The sequence below is a fragment of the Coturnix japonica genome, chromosome 4 (genome assembly GCF_001577835.2).
Source record: "Coturnix japonica isolate 7356 chromosome 4, Coturnix japonica 2.1, whole genome shotgun sequence".
Lineage (NCBI taxonomy): Eukaryota > Metazoa > Chordata > Aves > Galliformes > Phasianidae > Coturnix > Coturnix japonica.
In genome coordinates this window covers 2254537-2275853 of record NC_029519.1, presented here as the reverse complement: position 1 = coordinate 2275853, position 21317 = coordinate 2254537, and the positions used below count along the sequence as shown (strand labels likewise).

At 59.6% G+C, this 21317-nt stretch overlaps 3 protein-coding genes across 8 annotated transcripts in view; all 3 read left to right on the top strand.

The window, feature by feature from the left end:
- Window positions 1-14351, top strand: part of NLGN3 (neuroligin 3) — a 30417-nt gene extending 16066 nt beyond the window's left edge. For 4 of the 5 annotated variants that reach the window (XM_015860184.2, XM_015860180.2, XM_015860181.2 and 1 more), the window contains 5 exons: window positions 3701-3760; window positions 5934-6083; window positions 7470-7655; window positions 10973-11762; window positions 12102-14351. In XM_015860184.2, the coding sequence (XP_015715670.1) occupies window positions 3701-3760; window positions 5934-6083; window positions 7470-7655; window positions 10973-11762; window positions 12102-12939 (2024 nt within the window). In that variant the 3' untranslated portion in view covers window positions 12940-14351. The remainder of the gene's footprint in view (window positions 1-3700; window positions 3761-5933; window positions 6084-7469; window positions 7656-10972; window positions 11763-12101) is intronic. The other variant, XM_015860185.2, reaches the window with a different exon arrangement.
- A 2574-nt stretch (window positions 14352-16925) lies between these two features.
- Window positions 16926-19377, top strand: GJB1 (gap junction protein beta 1). 2 transcript variants are annotated; one of them, XM_015860145.2, is made up of 3 exons: window positions 16926-17013; window positions 17604-17719; window positions 18391-19377. In XM_015860145.2, the coding sequence occupies exon 3, from the start codon at window positions 18403-18405 to the stop codon at window positions 19240-19242; it is 840 nt and encodes a 279-aa protein (XP_015715631.1). In that variant the 5' UTR covers window positions 16926-17013; window positions 17604-17719; window positions 18391-18402; the 3' UTR covers window positions 19243-19377. The 2 variants fall into 2 exon arrangements, with proteins under 2 accessions (XP_015715631.1, XP_015715630.1); XM_015860144.2 differs by lacking the exon at window positions 17604-17719.
- Window positions 19378-19489: 112 nt separating this feature from the next.
- LOC107312586 (gap junction alpha-3 protein-like) lies at window positions 19490-21245 on the top strand. The gene has a single exon (XM_015860143.2). It carries the CDS (start codon window positions 20065-20067, stop codon window positions 20995-20997), a length of 933 nt encoding a protein of 310 aa, XP_015715629.1. The 5' UTR covers window positions 19490-20064; the 3' UTR covers window positions 20998-21245.
- Window positions 21246-21317: the final 72 nt, after the last annotated feature.

The window sequence follows — 21317 nt, the reverse complement described above, 5'->3', positions numbered from 1 at the left end:
GCTCTCTCCTTCCAGAGACTCTATTTTTTTTTCCTTCCCCCCCTGAGTTCTGTCGTTTGGTTTCTTTGCTTTGCTTTTCCTGTTGCTGTCCTGGCTATTCACACGCCATCTCTCTGAGTGCCAAGGCTGCCTCTGAAAGGGCTGGCGCATTAGGGAGTCTCTGCACGCCGCCTCCGGCGCAGGCTGTGCCAGCGACACCGAGCCACTTCAAAGTGCTTCCTTCCCTGGCCCCTCTGGGGCTGGAGTCCCCATGGGAGCTCCTGAGGAGCAGGGTTAAGGCAGGAGAAGGGGTGGCACAAGACACGATGGGGCACCTCAGGCACCTTCTCCTCCTGGTTTTGTCCCGCAGCAGCTCTGCTCTCTGGCACTTCCTTTGCAGTCTCTCTGCGGATGCATTTGGTGGTCCAACTGCAGATCCCCACGCAGCAGAGGCTTTCGGGGAGCTGGCGGGGATGTGCCTCCTGCCCCGCTGACTCATGGATGGGCAGAGCCAGCAATTTGGGCATCCAGGCGTGACACGCAGAGGATTAAAGTACCCAGACGCTGCTGCTGCCCTTCAGCTCCGGCCACTGCACTGGTGTCTGTTGACTTGAATTAATTGAATAACTTGTGAAGAGGCACTGAGGCTTCCCCCCCACGCCCCCCCCACCCTTCTTCTGCTTAGCTCTGAATGTCCTGGGTATGTAGTGCTTAGGGCGAGGATAACATACCCGCAGTGCTTGTTTGTTCAGACTTGGTGCCATTTGAACATCGACTTGTTCAGGAATACTCCTGATTATTATTTCTAAGACCATTCTGTGTGTGACCGGTCGATAAGCTCTCCTCTCACAGAGCAGGAGGCCATGTAGTATGTCGGTGGTTTGAAATGCCTCAGCTCCCACCTTGCCATTGCTGTCATTTCATAGCAGCCAAAGGGCTGAGAATTTGTTAGCATTTATCTCTGCCTCCACAGGACAAAAAATGTCGCTGTCTCCCATTCGGGTGCATATTGGTCCCTCTCTTGGGCAGGGCAGCAGTGCCTTGGGAATAACTAGGTGTGTGCTGTGCAGAGGATCTGCCAGCACCTAGCTCAGCTGCTGCTCATGTTTTGCTGTGAAAATGAAGCTCCGCCCACCAGAGGAGCACATACGTGCACACAGCGTAGGGTCTATGGATGCCTCTCCAGCATGGCTGGGGACTCACTGCCACCTCTGTGCCCTGCTACTTCAGAGTGTGATGCTCAGAAATGAGACTCGCCATTTGTGCCAGCCCTGGTGCTTTTGTGGAGCTCATGGAGGATGGAAATGTCTCCTGCACATTGCTCAGGAGCAGGGAGGGATGGGGCAGCACTGAGGAAAGGCTCCTGCTTGGCCACTGGCTGCAGCTCCTGCTCCTCTCTGATCCACACCGTGCTGAGCACGAAGGCTGCAAGGAGCTGAGATCCCTGCCCTCTTTATCTCTGTTTGCACTGGTGTCAGTGCTATTGCAACAGTTTGCTTAAGATAGTATAAATCTGGTGCAGATGCTCCTGTTTAAGGAAAACTGATTTTATTTTTTTTTACTAAACTTGAGCTTAAATCTTCCTAGGGACTTCAGATAAGAGCATACATCCTTCCTATCTGCCCGAACAATGTCACTCCGCAGTCAGCTTTCAGTTAAACAGCGTAACAGGCACTCACATGAGGTGAGCAGAATGAATTTTTGATGGGCAAAGAGAGCAGGAAACACAAGAGCTTTGTTTTTCTCCAGCATCAAGAAGCTCAAACTAAGGCAGCCCTCTGGGAGCAGCCAGGAGGGCAGCACTTGGCCGGGGGCTGCAGCCCACGGCAATGCAGAGAACCATCTCACAGCAGTGGCCTTGAGTGCTGCAACAGCAGACGCAGGGAGGTGGCAGAGCAAAGTGCAAGGAAGGCGTGGGAGCACTTTATCTGTAATTCCTCTTATGAGCTGTGGGGCAATGGTGGGTAGTTGTAGAGGTGAGTGACGGAGCTGGACTTGTTACAGCTGCATTATCAGCTGCTGGCACAGCATGGCTGCAAGGCAGAAAGGCTGCTTGGCTGCAGAAACCACCGCTGGCAGGAGCAGGACCCCAAAGATATGGCCATCCTGACACCTTGCTGCCAGTGGGGATGATTCTGGGTTTGTGCTCACCATGCAGAGATCCCATCTCTTCTCACTATCCCCAAGTGCATCTCTCGCCCCATTTCCCATTGTTGCTTTCCATTGTTCTCTGAAGTTTCCTCCTCCATGCAAGGCTCAGGTTCTTTCAGCCTCATTATCCCTGTCTTCACTGATCCCCAGGCTGCCTGGGTGGCTGCCCTCTTCCAGATCCATCCCCACGCAGTACTCCCATCAGAGGGTGCCTACTGCCCTCCCACAGCTTGGAAGCACAGGGCGGATGAAGGATTGCTGCCTGCAGCATTCATTAGAGAAAATCCTTCTCCCTGTGCATTAGCAGGGAGGCAGGAGCAATGCTGCACAGGTTCATTGTTTAAGTGTGTTCTGGGCTCACAGCTCTCAAACAAAGATGCACTCGGTCAAGCCTGCAGCCTTCACTCTGGCTCCTGCCTGCAGTCAGGCTGGGGGCTGTGTGTGTTGGGGGGGGGAGGTGTATCAGGATGGGCATTGAGGTAGTGTGGGCAGAGGCTGGAGGAGGCAGGAGTGCTGCATTAGAAGAACTTGAATAACATCAGGTGTCCCTGGAGACATCCCTGCCCTGGCACAGGCTGCTCTCCCTGACCTGTGCCCAGTATTTGTCATGCCTCTCCTTAACCTCCTCCCCAGACCATCTTCCACTGTTTTTCTGCCCTTTCTGCCAGAAAACTTTTCTTGACTGGCTTATGCTTGCCTTATGTGGCTCTGCCAGCCACTGCCCAGTGGAGCAGGAGTCGCTCTCTGTGTCACTTCCTGGGGCCTGCCCTGCCTGGGGAGGCTGCAATCACAGCTCCCTGATTTCACTATTTGGATGGCCTCCTCTTCCTCTATCTGCTCGCCTGATGGATTTCCCAGACATCTGGTCCTTGCTCCTCTGGTCATGGCAAGGAGCACTGTGCTCCCCTCTTGCACCCCAAGTCTGTGCTCTGAGCAGGACAAGGCTGCTCTCCCCAGCCAGGCTTTCGGGTCCTCTCTACAACAAAAGGCATTTGCAGTTGCCCTGATGGAGATGCCCCATGGACAAGTCAGGCAGAGCTGGGCAGGTAGGATCAGGGCTCTGGGGTTGTGCTCGTGCCCGGTGCAATCCACAAAGGCATTCAGGACATGACAGAAACTGAAGATTTTTGCGTCACGGGGAAGCCCCCATCACAAGCCGGCAGTTTTCAGCACAGAGCAATGGGCAGGGCTGTGGGGTGACCTGGCACTTCAGCTGTGCTGGTGGCAGATGAGGACACCGCTTTGAGATGCTCCCGGCCCCTGAAGCCCGGGGAGGAACTGGGAAGGGCCCGGGGAGCAGCAGCACAGCACCGTGGCATCGGGGCAGCCTTGCCCGCTCCGTGCCGTGGCTCTGGGAGAGGTGCAGTGTGAGTAGCCAGCAGTGCTGTGGGGCGCAGGCCTGGCCCCACCGTCTCTGCTATCATGCTATTTTTGAATTCTCTTTTGTGTTTTTTTTTCTTTTGTTGTTTTTTTGTTTGTTTGTTTTTCTCCTTTTTTTTTTTTCTTTTTTTTCTTCTTTTTCTTTTCTTTTTCTTTTTTTCTTTTCTGTCTCCTCGTGTTTGGTCCCTAGGAGCCAGCGCTAAGAAACAGGGAGAGGACTTAGCGGATAATGACGGGGATGAAGACGAAGGTATTTCTGTGCTCGAGGCTGCCACTGCATGACACGCAAAGCAACTCCGTATGCCCGCCATCCGCTGCCATCCCCAGGGAGCCCCGTGTGTGTCTGTCTCTGCGCTGGGCAGCTGCGCGGGGCGGGGGGCAGGGGGGCCGGCTGTGCAGGGCTCAGCCCCATCCTCTCCTCCTGGGGAAGCTTGTGGGGTCGTGCTGCAGGAGAAGTTTGCTGGCTGCCCCGCTCCGCTCGAGCGAGGGCTGGGAGGAAGCATGGCAGCTTGGGAGCAGAGGAGCCCTCGGGCACCTGGGCCCATTTCACCCCGAGCCCGGTCATATTTCACCTCCAGTCTCATCCCTCCAGACTTAGCTATGCACTAAGGAGCCTGCACTCTCCCCTCCCACCTGCTCCCTGTATGGGGCAGAAGCATGGACACCCGTGCCACCGATCAGCGTCCGGTCCCAGCTGGGTGTGCTGCACCCATTTTTTTCCCCAATGCAAGGTGTTGCTTGCGCCACTGCGTCCGTGCCAGATGAGGCAGAGCGAGTGCGATGTCAAATGGGTGTGTTTCATTGGCACCAGGTTAAGAAAGCTGCAGAACAGGCGGTTTTTGGTAACACGGAGCTGCTCGGCTGCAGGGTCTGGACTCTGTCTGCTTTGTCACAGGGATGTGAGGAGGAGGTCAGCCAGGACGCAGCTGTAACACAGTGAGGGCAGTGTGACCTCGTGGGCTGTGGAGTGCTGGGGCAGCCTAGAGCCTGTCCTGGCAGATGGCATTTGGGTTCTGGGAAGCAGATGAAAAGCCAGTTCATTGGCAGCAGCAAAACCTGTTGTTTTCTCCCAATAACCTGTGCCCCAGGATCTCTTGTACCAGGGTGTAAACTGGCATCCATCGTAAATGATTTGACTGCAGAGAATTCCTGCATGCTGAGTTGTGCCATAAAGATTAGGAGCCATTTTTTCCCTGCTCTGCTGCTGCGTTTAAATGCTGATCTGATACAGGGATGGCTCTTTGCATTTTGGTGGTGACATAATAGCAGTGAGGAGAGGACAGAGCTGCAAGAATGAGTGCTGGAGCTCTTGGGGTGTCACCCAGGAGGAGGTTTTCATGGCAGAGCGCTGCAGGTTGGCCACCACTGTGGGGTGCGCGGGGAGGTGGTGATGGAGCTGTGATCAGGGCAGATGAGGAGGGTTAAGAGCTGTGCCCGATGCCAGCCAGTGCCCACCAATGCACAGCACTGGGTGCAGGTGAGCACAAAGGAGAGCAAAGTCCGTCAGTGCTGGAGAGGGCTGGGCATGCAGGAGCTGGCACCGCCACTGCGATCTGTGCAGCTGCTTCCTTGCAACGTGGGTGAGATGTGCCTGGGGCCCAGCATGGGTAGAGATGTCCATGGGACAAGGATAGCGAGGAGAGAGAGCACACAGCTGCTCCTCACCCTAGGCTCTTCCAGTGCTCTCTCCCTGGTCCTCAGGTCCCATTCCCCATCCTCACTCCATGCCTCATGACCTGTCCTCACCCGGCCTCGGTGCTCACCTTCCCAACACACACACGTGCACGCACTGTCTGCTCATCGCCATGTCTGTGTCCGGGCACTGGGGTGCCATGGGTTCACACCCAGGCAGCCGGTGGGTTTCTGCCTCCCTGGGCAATTGGGAAGGTGGGGAGGCGGGTGAGTGAGAGGTGGGAGCACCCACCAGTGCCCTCCCTTCCTCCAGGTCCTGCACACCCCATCCCTGCCCCTCTTCAATGCCAGCTGCCAGCACGCCCGGAGCTGAGGGCTTGGGGGAACGGGGACACAGGGACAAACTCAATGAGCACCCCCAGTCTGTTGATGCCCTACAGCCACTGCCACCATGGAGGTCCCAGCTTCTGCCTGCAACCTGAGCCTGGCCCCAGGGAAGAACAGCTGGGTCCAGTCAGTGCCTTTCCTGCATGCACTGAGACTCTGGGCAGCTCCTGCCCAGGAGACAGCAGTGCTGGGATGGTGACAGTGGCTGCCTACCACGGGGAGGCTGGCAGGGTTAGGGTGATTGGCAGGACTGTGCCGTGGCTTTGGGCTCTGGGCTTGGCTGCTGCAGCCCCCTCCCTGGTCCTGGCAGCTGGCATTGCCCTTCTCTCTCCATGGTCTGCCTCTTGGCAGGGTGCTGCGGTCACCAGTGGGGTGGTCCTGTGTTTAACCTCCTCTCCTTCCAGACATCCGGGACAGCGGGGCCAAGCCGGTGATGGTGTACATCCACGGTGGCTCATACATGGAGGGCACAGGGAACATGATCGACGGCAGCGTCCTGGCCAGCTACGGGAACGTGATTGTCATCACACTCAACTACCGTGTTGGAGTGCTCGGTATGGGCTGTGCTATGGGACAGGGGACGGGGAGAGGTGGGCCAAGTGCCGTGCCACGTGGCGGTGCCCACAGCAGTGTGGTCAAGTTCCTGGCACCGGTCACCCAGGCTTTTTTACACAACCTGGCTCAGCTGAAAGCAAATATTGGTCTTTGGCTAAATAAATAAAAAATGTGTTTACGCAGCATCACCTCCTGAGAGTGCTCACAGCTCCGAGCTGCCAGAGGGTGCTGCCTCACCGCCCTGTGGATGCCATCAGAGCCAACAGCAGTGCCTGTGCTCCAGCAGCCTGTGCTCAGGGCTAGGGCCGGTCCAGGAGCTCCTCTTACCCCACATGGGCAGTGCACGAGCCCAGATGCATTCCCTGGGGAAGGAAACAGGAGGGGTGAAAGGTTGATTTTGCTCTCTCTGTGGTTTCCTGTGAGATGCACAGAACCGTGCTCAGACCTCCAAGGGCTTTGTTGGGGAAGAGTCCATCCAAGCCACCCCGGGGGCTCTGCTGCTCACACTCAGCTGGGTCAGGGGCTCAGTGCCCCACACCTGGGCACCACATCTCTCTGTCAGCCCCCGTGCCCAACCTCCTCTTGGAGATGACAGTCACAGCTCAGCAGTCTTACTCAGATTCACCTGGTAGAAAATAAGCTTTTCTGTAAAAACAAACATACTTGAGACCATTTGGTATTAAAACTCCAGCCTTTCAGGTTGATAGTGCAAATGTAAGAGATCTGAAATACAGTCTGAGATCTGATTTAAAAGGTGCCATTGGCATCTCCACTGAGGTGCCACACTGCATGCAGGTGCACCTCAGTGCCAGAGCAGCACCACTCCCTGCTGCCAGGTTACCGTCAGCACCATGGCTTTGGCTTCCTGCTTTGAGTCAAGGCAAACAAAACACTGATAGCTTATCTTGGGTGTTACCTTTACTATTGAAAGCATTTCTCAGCATCCTCCTCATCGAAAGTTTTTGCACTTTAAGTTGTGGTCGGTTCCGCTCTGCCCAGCCCACCTCCTTACATTTATAGAACTCCTCCAGACCATGCTATTCCATGGGAAGCATTGGCTGTGCACACGCACTGCTCAGTGGTGCTCTCAGCTTTCCTTGGAGCATGTGGGAGATGTCCCGGCCTGTTGTTAGTGTGGGTGGTGGTCGGGGTAGAGCAAAGATCATGCCCATTGCCCTATCTCTGCCCAGAGTGGCTCCATCTCACCCCTCAGCCCCTCACCCACATGTGAGCAGCACTATAATATCCCCACTCCAACCACAGCACCAATAGGACCCTACTGGTCATGGTGGGATGGGATCCCATAGGCTCTCCCCCAGGCTCAAGGAAGGGTGGGAGGGCGGCCTGTTTCCCCCATCACTAACAGGGCTCTGCTTCGCTCTCAGGGTTCCTGAGCACAGGGGACCAGGCTGCCAAAGGCAACTATGGGCTGCTGGACCAGATCCAGGCACTGCGTTGGGTCAGTGAGAACATCGCCTTCTTCGGCGGCGATCCTTTGCGCATCACCGTCTTCGGTTCTGGCATCGGCGCCTCCTGCGTCAGCCTGCTCACCCTCTCCCACCACTCAGAAGGTAGGTGCCAGGGGTGCCAAGGAATTCATGCTGGAACAGGGGCAAAGGTGGATGTGAGCCTGCAGAGGGAATGAGGCCCCATGGTACTGGAGCGGAGGTCTGGGAGTGCTGAAATTTGCACAACGCAGATGGAGGTGATGGGGTTGATATCATATTGTAAATACAGTGGAGTGTTTGCTCTAGATAAAAAAAGGGAATTGTTTATGCTACAAGATTGTGCTGGTGTAAGAGCAAATGCATATAGAACACCTGTGAATAAATTTACATTGAGAACTGGAAAAAAGATTTTCAGCCAACTGAGAAGAGTTGTTCTACCTTTAACTTCCTAAAGAAAAAGGCAGGAGGAAAAGCTGAACTGAGTGCTGTCCGCAGGGCACCAGACTACCAGGGAGCAGTTCCATGGGGCACATATAATAGATAGTCAGCCTCATGCAGTACCTCATCCCTGTGTGTGAGCACAGGATACATAGGGGCAATGGGCACAGCTGTCCCTCAGAAATGCAGGCAGGCACAACAAAATGAGACCTCACACTGAAGAGCTGCAGCCCTGCTAGAGAGCTTGGCAACAGTGCATGAAAAAAGGAAACCTTCAGAAAGTCACCATGTGGCAGAGGAGCTGCTCAGCCTTGGGAGGATGAAGGATGGACTGATCACCTCAGTCTTTAAAGCAGCAGTGATCTCAGCCCAGACTGCTACAAAGATATACATTTGGTTTGAAGGGTGCATCTTGGAGGTGCCATGTCCAGCATGAGGCTGGTGCTGGCTGCTGGGAGATGTGGCAGATGATGAGCACATGTTAATGGTGGGAGCAAAGTGCTTCATACTGTCTTGTCCGGCTTGTCCATTTTGGTACAAGATCCAAGGTGTTTAAAGTCATTCTGCCCCTAAGCCTGCACTGCTCTGCTGTCACCATCACCTGCACCCTGCCAGTGTGGAGTAAAGCACGACAAAGATGGGCTTGCAAAGAGGTGAAAGGTTTGGAAACAAGAGGAAAGGTGAAGCTGCAGTGGCCCAGAACAGGTCTGCTCTGGGTAGACTGTTTTCCCTGCTGCCCCAGCATCTCAGGACATGCTGAGGACATTTGTGATCAGTCCATGTTCCTCCATGAGTTCTCAGTGCCCAAAGTCAGTGCCTTTGCACAGTCCTCCATTCTCCTGCTGACACTGAGCAGGATGCTGCTGGGGATGTCATCCCATCTTCTTGAGGTCATTTGTACAAGCATGATTGGGTATTAGGAGGAGACACTTTCTATGGTAAAACCAGGAAATGCTGTGCATGTGTGGGCTGGGAAATCTGGTGTTGTGTGATTTAGGAGCAAGGGCAGATCTCTGCAGATTCCTGAGCAGCAGGATGGGCTCCACCTGCATGCAGAATACACTCTGTGGCTCAAGGACTCATGTGTGGCCATGCTGTCCCCTTGGATGTGTGCCTGGGTCTCCACAAGCCCTTCTGCACATGCATAGGGTAGTATGTGCACCAGTCTTCACAGACTGAAACCTCCTACACAGAGAAGGGTTTTCTCTGACCGAACTGAGTTGGAGATGCAGCTGGCATCATGAAGAGAGGCTGGGTGGACTGGGGAACCCAGCAATTACTTCCTCAGAACAACTGCAGCTGCTCGCTGGCTTTCCCTCCATGGTTGAAGAGCCCAGCGCAGCACTTTCTGGGTGACATCGGGCTTTCTGCCACTAAACCCTGTGTCTGCATGCTGTGTCCTTTGCATCACGTTGGTGCTGGGTACCCAGATCCCTCACCGCCTTGGCTATGAACACAGTGAGGAGGGAGGGGAGATTGCTGATGCTGCAGCCAGCACTGCATCAGAACAAACAGACACAGAACGCCCTCATCCAGCCCCGCTCCAGGGCACCCATCTCCCCAGGGCCATCTCTGCAGCTCAGCAGGGACGCCACACTAAGACACAGCCTGGAGACCAGGCGGGTTTGTTTTTATCGGATCAAAATAAAACACGTAGTGATCAAGAGCTATTAATGAAGCAGCTAATTTGTGCCTGTTCTGCCAGGCGCGGCGAGAGGCAGGCATAGGAGGCTGGTGCTGCGCACACTGCATCTGGCTGCCAGGAAGACCCGCAGCTCCCCTGCCAGCCCTGTTGCTTGCTAGCAGGTGGATTCCTTGCCAAGAAGCAAAGCGCTGCTTCTCTCCCCCAACAAAGGTGTGGGGAGGGTGGGAAATGGCTGGTGCTAGTGAGCAGCGCACTGATGGCGGGGTCAATAGCTGCTGCTGTAGGGAGTGTTTGTAAGGAGGATCCTCACCTTGGAAGCACCCAGTGTGGCTCAGGGAATCCCCAGATCAGCTGCTCGATGGTGGGTGATGGTGCAGAGTATGCAAGCCCATAGAGAGACTCAAACTTGTAGGCTGGGCATTGCTTTCTAGGGCATTGGGAGGTGACAAACAGAGCTTGTGACTTCTCTTTGTCCCAGTGCATGGGACTGTACGTCAGGTACTTGGCAGAGCAGGGACTGTGCGTGCAGACAGCTATGGGCACTGTGGCTGGTAGCCAGGATCCTCCCAGCACTGCTGCTGCAGGAAGGGACATGCTCCCTGCAAAGCTGCACAGGTTCAGGTGTGCAGCCAGCTCTCCTGCAGCACCCTGTGCAGCCATGCCCTGTGCTGTGATGCTCCACCATGCAACACGCATGAAATGGAATCTGACAGCCATCGAGTGCCAGGGTCCAGCGAGGCACAGGGGTGCAAGAGAGGGCTGGCCAGAAAGCAGAGACCGCAGGGTGCACCCCGAGCTCGGCCGCCTTGCACCGCCCCGGAGGCTCCGCTTCCTCGCAGCCCTTTGTATTCTGAGCACAAGCGCCATTGACATGGGGCTGGAGCCCAGCCACACATTCCTCTGCCTGGGCCAGGGCCTTTGTGGCCCCGCTTTCCAGGGCGAAAGTCCACTCCCTCTGTGTTCCCAGTGGCAGAAAGGCCCTCTTTGTGCATCTGGCAGCGTGCTCCCGCAGGGCCGGATTGGCACCAAGCAGCCCCAGCTGGGCAGGAAGTGGCAGGGAGGGGGGGTGAGGGGGACCCTGACAAAGCAGCGGGTGGGACACGCAGGGTTAAGTGTCCCCAGGCAGAGATTAACCCTCCCGCTGCTGCCGCGTGGTCCCACCCCAGGATGAAGGATGATGGCAGAGCGTGATGGTGGGGATGGAGCGTGATGCTCAGCAAACCCTGGCTGTGACACAGCCATGAATGTCCCCATGAGATGCTGGGACATCCCCATGAGATGCCTGTCATGGTAGCACAGTACCCCATTGCAGCCTTGGGGTATTGGAGCGTCTCTGAGCTCCTTGCTTCTCTTGCAGGTCTCTTCCAGAGAGCCATCATCCAGAGTGGCTCTGCGCTCTCTAGCTGGGCGGTGAACTACCAGCCCGTCAAATACACCAGCATGCTGGCAGACAAGGTGGGCTGCAACGTGCTGGACACAGTGGACATGGTGGACTGCCTGCGGCAGAAGAGTGCCAAGGAGTTGGTGGAACAAGACATCCAGCCAGCCCGCTACCACGTGGCCTTTGGGCCGGTCATTGATGGGGATGTGATCCCAGATGATCCAGAGATCCTGATGGAGCAGGGAGAGTTCCTCAATTACGACATCATGCTGGGTGTCAACCAAGGCGAGGGGCTGAAGTTCGTGGAGGGCGTGGTGGACCCCGAGGATGGTGTTTCGGGCAGCGACTTTGACTACTCGGTTTCCAACTTTGTAGACAATCTGTATGGCTACCCCGAGGGCAAGGACACCCTGCGAGAAACCATCAAGTTCATGTACACGGACTGGGCAGACAAGGAAAACCCTGAAACAAGACGAAAGACCCTGGTGGCCCTCTTCACTGACCACCAGTGGGTGGAGCCATCAGTGGTGACTGCTGACCTGCACGCCCGCTACGGCTCCCCAACCTACTTCTACGCCTTCTACCACCACTGCCAGAGCCTGATGAAGCCTGCGTGGTCCGACGCGGCCCACGGGGATGAGGTGCCTTACGTGTTTGGGATCCCCATGATCGGCCCCACAGACCTGTTCCCCTGCAACTTCTCCAAGAACGATGTCATGCTCAGTGCTGTGGTGATGACCTACTGGACCAACTTTGCCAAGACGGGGTGAGCAGGGCAAGGTGGGGAGTGGTCTGCATTTGAGCGAGGGGTGTCAGGGTGGCACTCAGTCCCCCGTACCTGGAGATCCATGGGCTCCTGCCTTGGGCAGGGTGATTGTGTCCTGGCGTGGCTGTAGCCAGCGTCAGCCAAGGACGGGGCTCCAGCCACAGCCAAGGGCAGGGGTGTGGAAGCAACTTGGTCATGGTTATCATGGGTGAGGCTTGACTCAGGGTTTGGGATGCTGCCCATCTGTGCCTCCCTTTGTTTGTCCGGAGGTAGCTGGCTCTTTCACCTCACCCCTCCAGCTCTGCCTGGTGCTAGCTTTGTTTTATCTGTGTCTCGCAGGGACCCCAACAAGCCCGTCCCTCAGGACACCAAGTTCATCCACACCAAGGCCAACAGGTTTGAGGAGGTGGCCTGGTCGAAGTACAACCCCCGTGACCAGCTGTACCTGCACATCGGGCTGAAGCCGCGGGTGCGCGACCACTACCGAGCCACCAAGGTGGCTTTCTGGAAGCACCTGGTCCCCCACCTGTACAACCTGCACGACATGTTCCACTACACCTCCACCACCACCAAAGTGCCACCTCCCGACACCACTCAGAACTCCCACATCACCCGCCGGCCCAACGGCAAGATCTGGACCACCAAGCGCCCCGCCATCTCACCCGCCTACAACAGTGAGAACGGGAAGGAGAAGTGGAGCCCGGAGCAGGAGGCGGGCACCCTGCTCGAGAGCCCCCGTGACTACTCCACTGAGCTGAGTGTCACCATCGCCGTGGGCGCCTCGCTCCTCTTCCTCAATGTGTTGGCCTTCGCTGCCCTCTACTACCGCAAGGACAAGCGGCGGCAGGACACGCACCGGCAGCCCAGCCCGCAGCGCGGTGCCGCCAACGACATCGCCCATGCACCTGACGAGGAGATGCCGTCCCTGCAGGCCGGCCAGGCGCACCACGAGTGTGAGGCCGTGCCGCCCCATGACACTCTGCGCCTTGCTGCCCTGCCCGACTACACGCTGACACTGCGCCGCTCCCCAGATGACATCCCGCTCATGACGCCCAACACCATCACCATGATCCCCAACTCACTGGTGGGGCTGCAGACCCTGCACCCCTACAACACCTTCGCCGCCGGTTTCAACAGCACGGGGCTCCCGCACTCACACTCCACCACCAGGGTATAGCTGCCCACGCACGCACACACACGCACTCGGCAGACACTGGCAGAGGGACCGGCGGGAGCCCCTGGATGGATGGACAGACGGACAGGTGGCACACACAGACGGTGTGACACTGAGCCCAGACCTGCGGGCACTGCGCACTGCCGGCCGCCCTGCTTCTCTCGGCGCTTTCTTTCATTCCTTTCTAACTTTGAGAAGTGCTTCAACTCTCCGGCTCCCGGCAGGAGGGCCCCACTAGTGCACTGGGGCTGTGACCCCCAGTGGGGACACAGTATCCCCTGCGCCCGCCGAGCACCCCAAGACAGGCGAGCAGTGGTGCTGGGCATCCCTCTTGGAGGAGGTTTGGCATCCAGAGCGCCGTGGATAAGGCTCCGTCACTGTGCCATGGTGCTAAGGGTAGAGGCAGGGGCCCTGCCTCGCGCTGGGTGCGGGCGCTGGGAGCTGGGGAGCCACCCCGCGATGGGGACGTGGCACCTCTGCCCCCTCTTTGCGCTGCAGAGAATCTTTTGTGTCAGTCGTTTCTCTTTGCAGAGACGTTTTTTAAAGCAGATCTTTAGTTCTTTACACACTAACGGAGTCGCCGCGTTTTGTCCTTTGTAAAGATTTTAAACCAAGTGTTCTTGATATAAAATAAAAGCCAGTTAGAAGAACCCCAGCGTGTGTGCGCGGTGCCGGCCCTGACGCGGCCCCACGGCCCCACTACCCGCTCACGGGGCCAGCGGGCAGCAGGCACCAGGCAGGGCCCTGCCTCCCACGCTGTGAGCCCCTGCTCTTTTGTATTTTTGATATTCTCCCTCCTCTGTCACCCGTGCCCACGGATCTCAGCCAAAAAGCCACTCCAGGACCTGGCCATGGGCGCCCCACAGCCCTTCAGCCCCATCCCAGCCCCCCAGTCCGGTGCCACCCTCAGCCCTCTGTGGGGTCATCCAATGGGGTTGGATGCCTGCTGCCAAAGTGCAGCCACTCACATCCACCCTGCCCTGCTCCCCACCTCGCCACCACCCCATGCTAGGGTGTGCCACTGGGGACAGGGCTCCTGCCTCAGGGCTGGGGCATCCGCAGAGCCGGTGATAACTGCAGGTAGTGGGGAACTCAGGGCTGGACGTGGGGAAGGAGCTACCCGGGAGCAGTGCGGGCAGGGGTTGGCTTGGCCCCCAGCGTGGTCACCCTGGGCACAGGAGGAGGGGCCGGGTCCCGTGTCCCCACAGGGATGCCACCCTCAGCCCCGGACCGGCTGGCAGACGCTGCCCGCACTGGCAGCCTTGACGCACCGGTGCCGGCCGGCCCCACACAGCCCCACATGGCTCCACAGAGCCCTGGTTTGGGGTGAGGGTGCTGGTTGGAGAATGTATTTATACCCTGTCACCCGCTCAGAGTAACAAATTCCAAATAAAACAGAAGTGATATTTTTAATAGCGGTGTGTCTTGCCTCTCCTTGGAACGTGCAGGGGATGGAGCACAGGGATGTCCCAGCCTGGGGTCCCCATGGTCCCGGAGCCCACCCGGGCAGGGGTGCCGCCTGTCCCCAGCACTGCTGACACTGGGGGCACCGTGGGGTCCCCACATGCCCCAGCACTGCTGGGTCCCTATGGCACTAAGACCACTGTGCAGGACCCCACCCATTCCATAGGTGCCCCGCAGTGCGCCCTCCCGCCCTGCCCTGCCCAGCCCAGCCCCGCTCCCCTCCCCCTGCTTGCCGATCAGAAATCTGCCGGTTTCATTGCTTTTTAATGTAATTTCCACTGGAGCTGCCATGGCAACCAGGCATGGGGGCCTGAATCGCCTCCAGGCAGCGCAGCAGCAGAGCCCGGCCAAAGGCTGGGGCTGGGAGGGGCCAGGGGGAGACAGGCGGTGCTGTAAGGGGGGTCTTCATCCTGCAGCCAGCACGAGGTGGGGGGCACCCAGGGGCAGCCGACCCTTTGCCATGGGGTTGATGGAGGGATTCCCCTCTGGTATCCTCCCCCCCCTAAATCCTGACCCCTCAGCCCCACTCAGCACTGCCCGGAGCTCGGTGCCCTCTGCTCAGACCCACCCAGCGCTCCCATCGGATGCCGCCTTCAGTGCCAGCTGCAGGAGAACTGGGATGGATGGAAACCCTGGAAACCCACATTGGTCCACGGGGGACGGATTGCCATGGTGATGCCATCACTCCGCGGCACAGCTCCGGCACAGCCCACTCACTGCAGTGCAGGCAATGAGGGGCCAGCACTGCCCAGGGGATGGCAGCCCACCCCAAAGACCTCGGGGACACCGCCAGCTGCCCACCCTGCAGTCCCCTCCACGGGGTGGGGAGGTGGGTTCCTGCCCCACAGTGGGAGCTCCCCCTGTGCCCCATTCCTTGCCACCCCCCCGGGTGCAAGCTGGTGACAGGCGACATGCTGCCATTAAGATCCTGCTTCTGCCATCCTCCCCAGCCTGCTGCCATTTGCTCTGGGTGTCCCCACCATCAGCAGAGAGCTGACACCACATCCCTGAGAGCACGTGGGCAACATCTGTGTGAGGACACGGGATATCCCCGGCTCCGGGGATGTGGTTGGAGCTGCGGGCAAGGAGAAGCAGAAGGGAACGGAACTGTGTGAGTGGCCACTGTGTGTCCGTGATGCTCCAGGAGCCACCACCAGTGGGAGCGCAGCAGCAATGCCGTGTGCTGGGCCTGGTCCATGTCCTGGTCTGTGTCCTGGTCCGGGTCCGAGTCCGGGTCCCCGCCCCCCCGGCTCAGGGCCCAGCCACAGCCATTGCTCCACTGCTGCTGCGCTCCCCTGACCTCGCTCTGCAGCACAAAGCGTTTCTGTGCTGTCTGCGCCCTTCCCGGCAGAGCAGACTTCAGCGAGGGGGATCTGCCTCTTCGGGACGCCCGTGATGCCATCGCTTCATCCCGGGCACCGCTGTGCGTGGGCCATGGTTGGACATCGATTCCCTGTGCGACTCTCTGACCCCGCGGCCGCAGCGCTGAGTCAGCCCGGTCCTGTGCCGGATGCCGTCCCGGCACAACACCTCTCCCGTCCCCACAGCCTCACACATCGCCACCCCGCTGCCAGCCTCCACATTGGCGTCACCACCCGTGAGCCCACGTCTGCTCCTGGCGGCCAAGGGCCGGTCCTGCCCTCGGAGTACGGCCTGTCCCCTGCGCGAGGGCTTTGCACAATGTTTTTGCTGCTGTACAAAGGGCAGCAGCTGCTGATGGCACCGACATGTCCCCATTTGACACACTCCGTCCTGGGGTTACTGCTCGCAGTTCTCCACCCCCACCCCAAACCTCATCCCCACCCTCACCTCCATTCCCATTCCCATCTTCATTCCCAACCCCATCCCATCCCCATTCCTATTCTAAACCTCACCTCATTCCGTTCCCACTCCCATCCTCATTCCCATTCCCATTCCCATTCCCATTCCTATTCCCATCCCCATCCCATTCCCACCTCCATTACTATTCTCATCCTCACCCTCATTCCCATTTCTGTCTCCGCTCCCACTCCATCCCCATCCCGACCCAGCCCGGCCCCGCAGCGCCCTCTGCCCGCCGCAGTTCCGCCTCCCATCGCGGTGCGGTGCTGGGGGCAGCGCTGACTCAGCCCCTTATCGGGGTCTGCCGCCCCTCCCCGCCCACAGCCCCATCCCGAGTCCCGCAGCCCCGCTCTGCCCCCACCCCAGCGTCCCTCCGGCCCCACCGCCGAGTCCCATCTCCTCGACGGGACCTTGGAGCGGCCGCAGCGCGGTTAATGGTTGACAGAGGCTGTTTGTTTTTCCCGTCTGCTCTTTTTCCCAATAAATTTGGGTGTCGGGAACGACCGACGACTCTCGGAGTTTCTCCGTGGGGGTGTGTGGGGCCGCGTGTCCCCCGCCCGGCAGCTCACGGCCGGCGGAGGGTGCGATAGGACGGGACGGGGCCGCGGGGCGGTGCGGCGACCCCGGGCAGGGCGAGGGGTGCGGGGACACACCTGTGGCGCTGGGAAGGAGCAGCGGGGCGGTTTGGGAGGGGTGGGCGGCGTCCGGGGCGGTATAAAGTCCAGGGTGCAGCTCCGGAGGTTGCGTCGGGAGGTGCGCGGGACTGAGAGCTCCGGCCGGCCCCTCGGCGAGGTGGGTACCGGGGGGGGACAGCCGGGGTCGGGCGCAGGGTGGGTGACGCGTGGCGGTTCTCCCAGCGCCAGATCCGAGCGCTCGCACACGGGGGGCATCGCTACGATGTCCCCTCTTTCGTTCCCACCGTGCCACGTCCGTGCCAGGCCCCGAGCCGGGGCCGTGCCGCGCGTGCTGCCCCGGGGCTGGTGGCAGGACACGGGGACCCCTCTGAGCACGAGAATGCGCGGATGGCACCGGCCCCGCGATGCCGTCGCTGCCGCACGGAGACGCGGCTCAGCTCAGCCGCCTGTCCCCGCACGTGGCTGCTCGGTGCTCGCCGCCCGGGGAGGTGACCCGTCCGCAATGCCACGTCCCTCCGGCCGGACCCAGGTGGCCGCCGAGCCGGAACCCCCCCGTGGCGGCGGAGGGTCCACATCCGTGCTGGGCGCGGGGCGAGGTGGGAGCGGGGACGCAGCACACAGGGACTTTGTTTGGCCGGGGTGGGCGGAAGTCGGGGCGTTGGATCTGAATGCTAAAGTGTGTTGTTCAGGAGCCCATAAAGGCCCCATTGTATGCAAATAGTTTATAAAGCAGCATATGACTTCCAGTGCAGGGCAGTGGTGGACAGAGACGAGGGCAGGCGGAGCAGAGCTCTCCTGCGGGAGACATGAGACCTTAGAGGGGCGTTTGGGGGCAGCTCAGCGGGACTCTTCCTCACCTCCAGGTACAAACCAGGGGCAGCTCGCAGCTCCCAGCCCCGTGCCTGGGCGCACAGCAGCCCGCAGTGCTTCTCGGTGCTGGCACTGGGGGCGCATAGGGCCCCGCAGGGCAGGGATGGGGCTGGAGGAGGGTGGTACTGCAGGGCTGCACTCCCCGGGCTGGGGATCCCCAGCTCAACTCCGGGGGTGTTTGTGGGGCTGCACAGGGAGTGGGCAGAGCTCAGTGCTGGGTGTGGGTGGGGGTCTGGGAGCATCACCTCCACCCTCTGTGGCGCCTGCCAGTGGGGAGGAGGGCAAAAGGATGGCACGGAGCCACCCTGGGACAGAAAGGGTCAGCTCTGCTCCCACATGGGGGGAAGGCAGAGGCCCCACAGCAGCTCCCGGCTGCATGCTGGGAGCCCTTTGACCTACCGCTATGGGGCTGGGCTGGAGGCAGGGGAACAGCAGAGCCACGGGGCAGAGTGCTGCCTTGAGCTGTGTCAGCAGCTCCTGTCCTGCTGTCTGTCTGTTCTGCCGTCACGCTGTCTGTCCATCCATCCCTCCTGCTATCTGTCTGTCCTGCCCACCACCCTGCAGTGCTGCAGTGGCTGACAGCTCCCGTGCCCCCTATCACCATGGTAGCTCTCAGCTGCGGACTGTCCCCCTCCTAATGCCTCCTCTCGTTGCTCCCTGCCAGGTGTGAGGAGCCATGAACTGGGCCGGCCTCTACGCGGTGCTGAGCGGGGTGAACCGCCACTCCACCGCCATCGGGCGCATCTGGCTCTCTGTCATCTTCATCTTCAGGATCATGGTGCTGGTGGTGGCGGCCGAGAGCGTCTGGGGGGATGAGAAGTCTGCCTTCACCTGCAACACGCAGCAGCCGGGCTGCAACAGCGTCTGCTATGACCACTTCTTCCCCATCTCACACATCCGCCTGTGGGCCCTGCAGCTCATCCTGGTCACTACGCCAGCCCTGCTCGTGGCCATGCACGTGGCCTACCAGCAGCATCAGGAGAAGAAGCTGCTGATGATGACGGGCCACGGGGACGCCAAGCACCTGGAGGAGGTGAAGAAGCACAAGATACGCATTGCTGGGTCACTGTGGTGGACATATGTCTGCAGCGTGGTCTTCAGGCTGCTCTTTGAGGCCGTCTTCATGTACCTCTTCTACATGATCTACCCCGGCTACCAGATGGTGCGGCTGGTCAAGTGCGAGGCCTACCCCTGCCCCAACACAGTGGATTGCTTTGTGTCCCGACCCACAGAGAAGACCATCTTCATGGTCTTCATGCTGGTCACCTCCAGCATCTGCATCGTGCTCAACATGGCCGAGCTGGTCTACCTGGTGGTGCAGGCCTGTGCGCGCCGCAGCCGCCACAACTCCAACCCTTCCTCGGGGAAAAGCTCCTTCTATGGGCACAAGATCTCCTCTGAGTACAAGCAGAACGAGATCAACCAGCTGCTGACCGAGCAGGACGGATCCCTCAAGGACATGCTGCGCCGCAACCCCAGCCTGCAGGAGAAGGGCGACCGCTGCTCCGCCTGTTGAGCCCCACGCCGCCCCGCAGCCCTGGGCAGGGCGCACACTGCCCTCATTCCACGTATTGTACGGCCCTCCTGGACAGCAGGGATGGGGAGGGCAGGGCTGCCGCTGCAAGCCCAGGCCATTAAATGTCCATTCTCAGGTGCTGCCTCCCTGCTTTGTGCTCCGGGTGGGGATGCAGTGCCTATCCCTAAGCAGAGAGGAGCTGCTCTGGGTGCACCCAGGCTACCACTGCCCCACACGTGCAGGGCTGCCCATCTCCATAGCTGGGGGTCTGGAGTGCTGCCCAGCCCCATACCCAGGGGTTTGGAGGGCCATAGTCCCCGGTTGCAGTTGCGGTTGCAGTCACAGTGCCCCAGCAGCGTGCAGGAGCGGTGACCCTCTGGTGGCATTGAGCACCAGCCCCTGCAGCCCCACAGTATATTTAGAAAAGTGCCCAGACCAAAAATAGAGGGGAAAATTTTCCCCCAGTGGCTGCTCCATCTGCCAATCACAAACAAAAAAGCCAATGGAGCCGGTAGCTGCATCACAACCTGCCAACCCTCTGCCCACAAGCGGGTGGACAGACGGATGGACGGAGCTGGGTAGACCTGTCCACTCTGTGATCGCTGGGGAAGCAGCCTTGGAGCATCACACAGTGCTCTGCTGACAGCGTGGGAGCACCCACACACCCACGACGGTGAGGGGTCCCTGTGCAGGCGGTGTCCCCACGGCTCACCCCACCGCTGGGGCTGCTCCTGCTGGGAGCTCCCCACACCAGGTCAGGGGGTTTGGGGTATGTGAGGTGGGGGCAGCCCCAGTGCAGGTCCCCGCGTGCCCACCCTGGGGATGGGGCAGTGGTTGGGCATGTGTCCGTGGCTGTCTTGCAGCGCCATGGGGGACTGGAGCTTTCTGGGGAGGCTGCTAGAGAATGCACAGGAGCACTCCACGGTGGTGGGGAAGGTTTGGCTCACCGTCCTCTTCGTCTTCCGCATCCTGGTGCTGGGGGCGGCCGCAGAACGGGTGTGGGGTGACGAGCTGGCTGGTTTCTCCTGCGACACGCAGCAGCCCGGCTGCCAGAACGCCTGCTACGACAGCACCTTCCCCATCTCCCACCTGCGCTTCTGGGTCCTGCAGATCATCTTTGTCTCCACCCCCAGCCTGGTGTACCTGGGCCACATCCTGCACCTGGTGCACCTGGAGGACAAGGCATGGCAGCAGGCGGCAGCGCGGGGCGGTGGCGGGGCCCGGCGGCAGCAGGGACGGTCCCAGATCCCAACACGGGACACTTGGGGCCGGGTCCACATGCGTGGGGCCATCCTGAGGACGTATGTCTGCAGCGTCATCTTCAAGGCTCTCTTCGAGATGGGCTTCATCGCAGGGCAGTACGCCTTGTATGGGCTTGAGCTGAAGCCCCTCTACACCTGCAGCCGCTGGCCCTGCCCCAACACCGTCAACTGCTACATCTCCCGGCCCACCGAGAAGACCATCTTCATCCTCTTCATGCTGGGGGTGTCCTGTGTGTCTCTGCTGCTCAACCTGGTGGAGATCTACCACCTGGGCCTCACTAAGTGCCGGCAGCGGCCAGGTCCCAGATCCCGCATCCTGCCAGGCCCTGATGGCCTTGCGGGGTCCCACAGTGCCCGCTTCACCTTGCCTGGTGGTGGCAACCCCATGGATGCCAGCAGACCGCACCTGGCACCCCTGGGGAAGGCTGGTGTGTGGTTGGGGGCGGCCAGTGGGTCCCGTGGGAAGGCACGAGTGGGGGACCTGGCAGTGTGAACGTGGCTGGTGCCTGCCAGGATGCTCAGGGATGGGCGATGCGTTGGCTGCTGTGCTGTGCTGTGCTGTGGTGGCTGCAGTTGTGGTTCCCATCTCCAGGACCTGCCAGGCCTGTGCTCAGACCCTGTGGCCAGCATGAGAGCTGAGCATGGCCAGGGAGCAGCAGGACCAAGCTGGGGCTGAGCGAACCCCACTATCCCAACCATCAGCCCTGAGGAGCAAATAAACACGCGCTACACCTCACTTGACTCCTGCTCTGCCCATGGGCACCGTGGCATTGCTATCTGAACATCCATCTCAAGCTAACCCCAAAGGCTGGG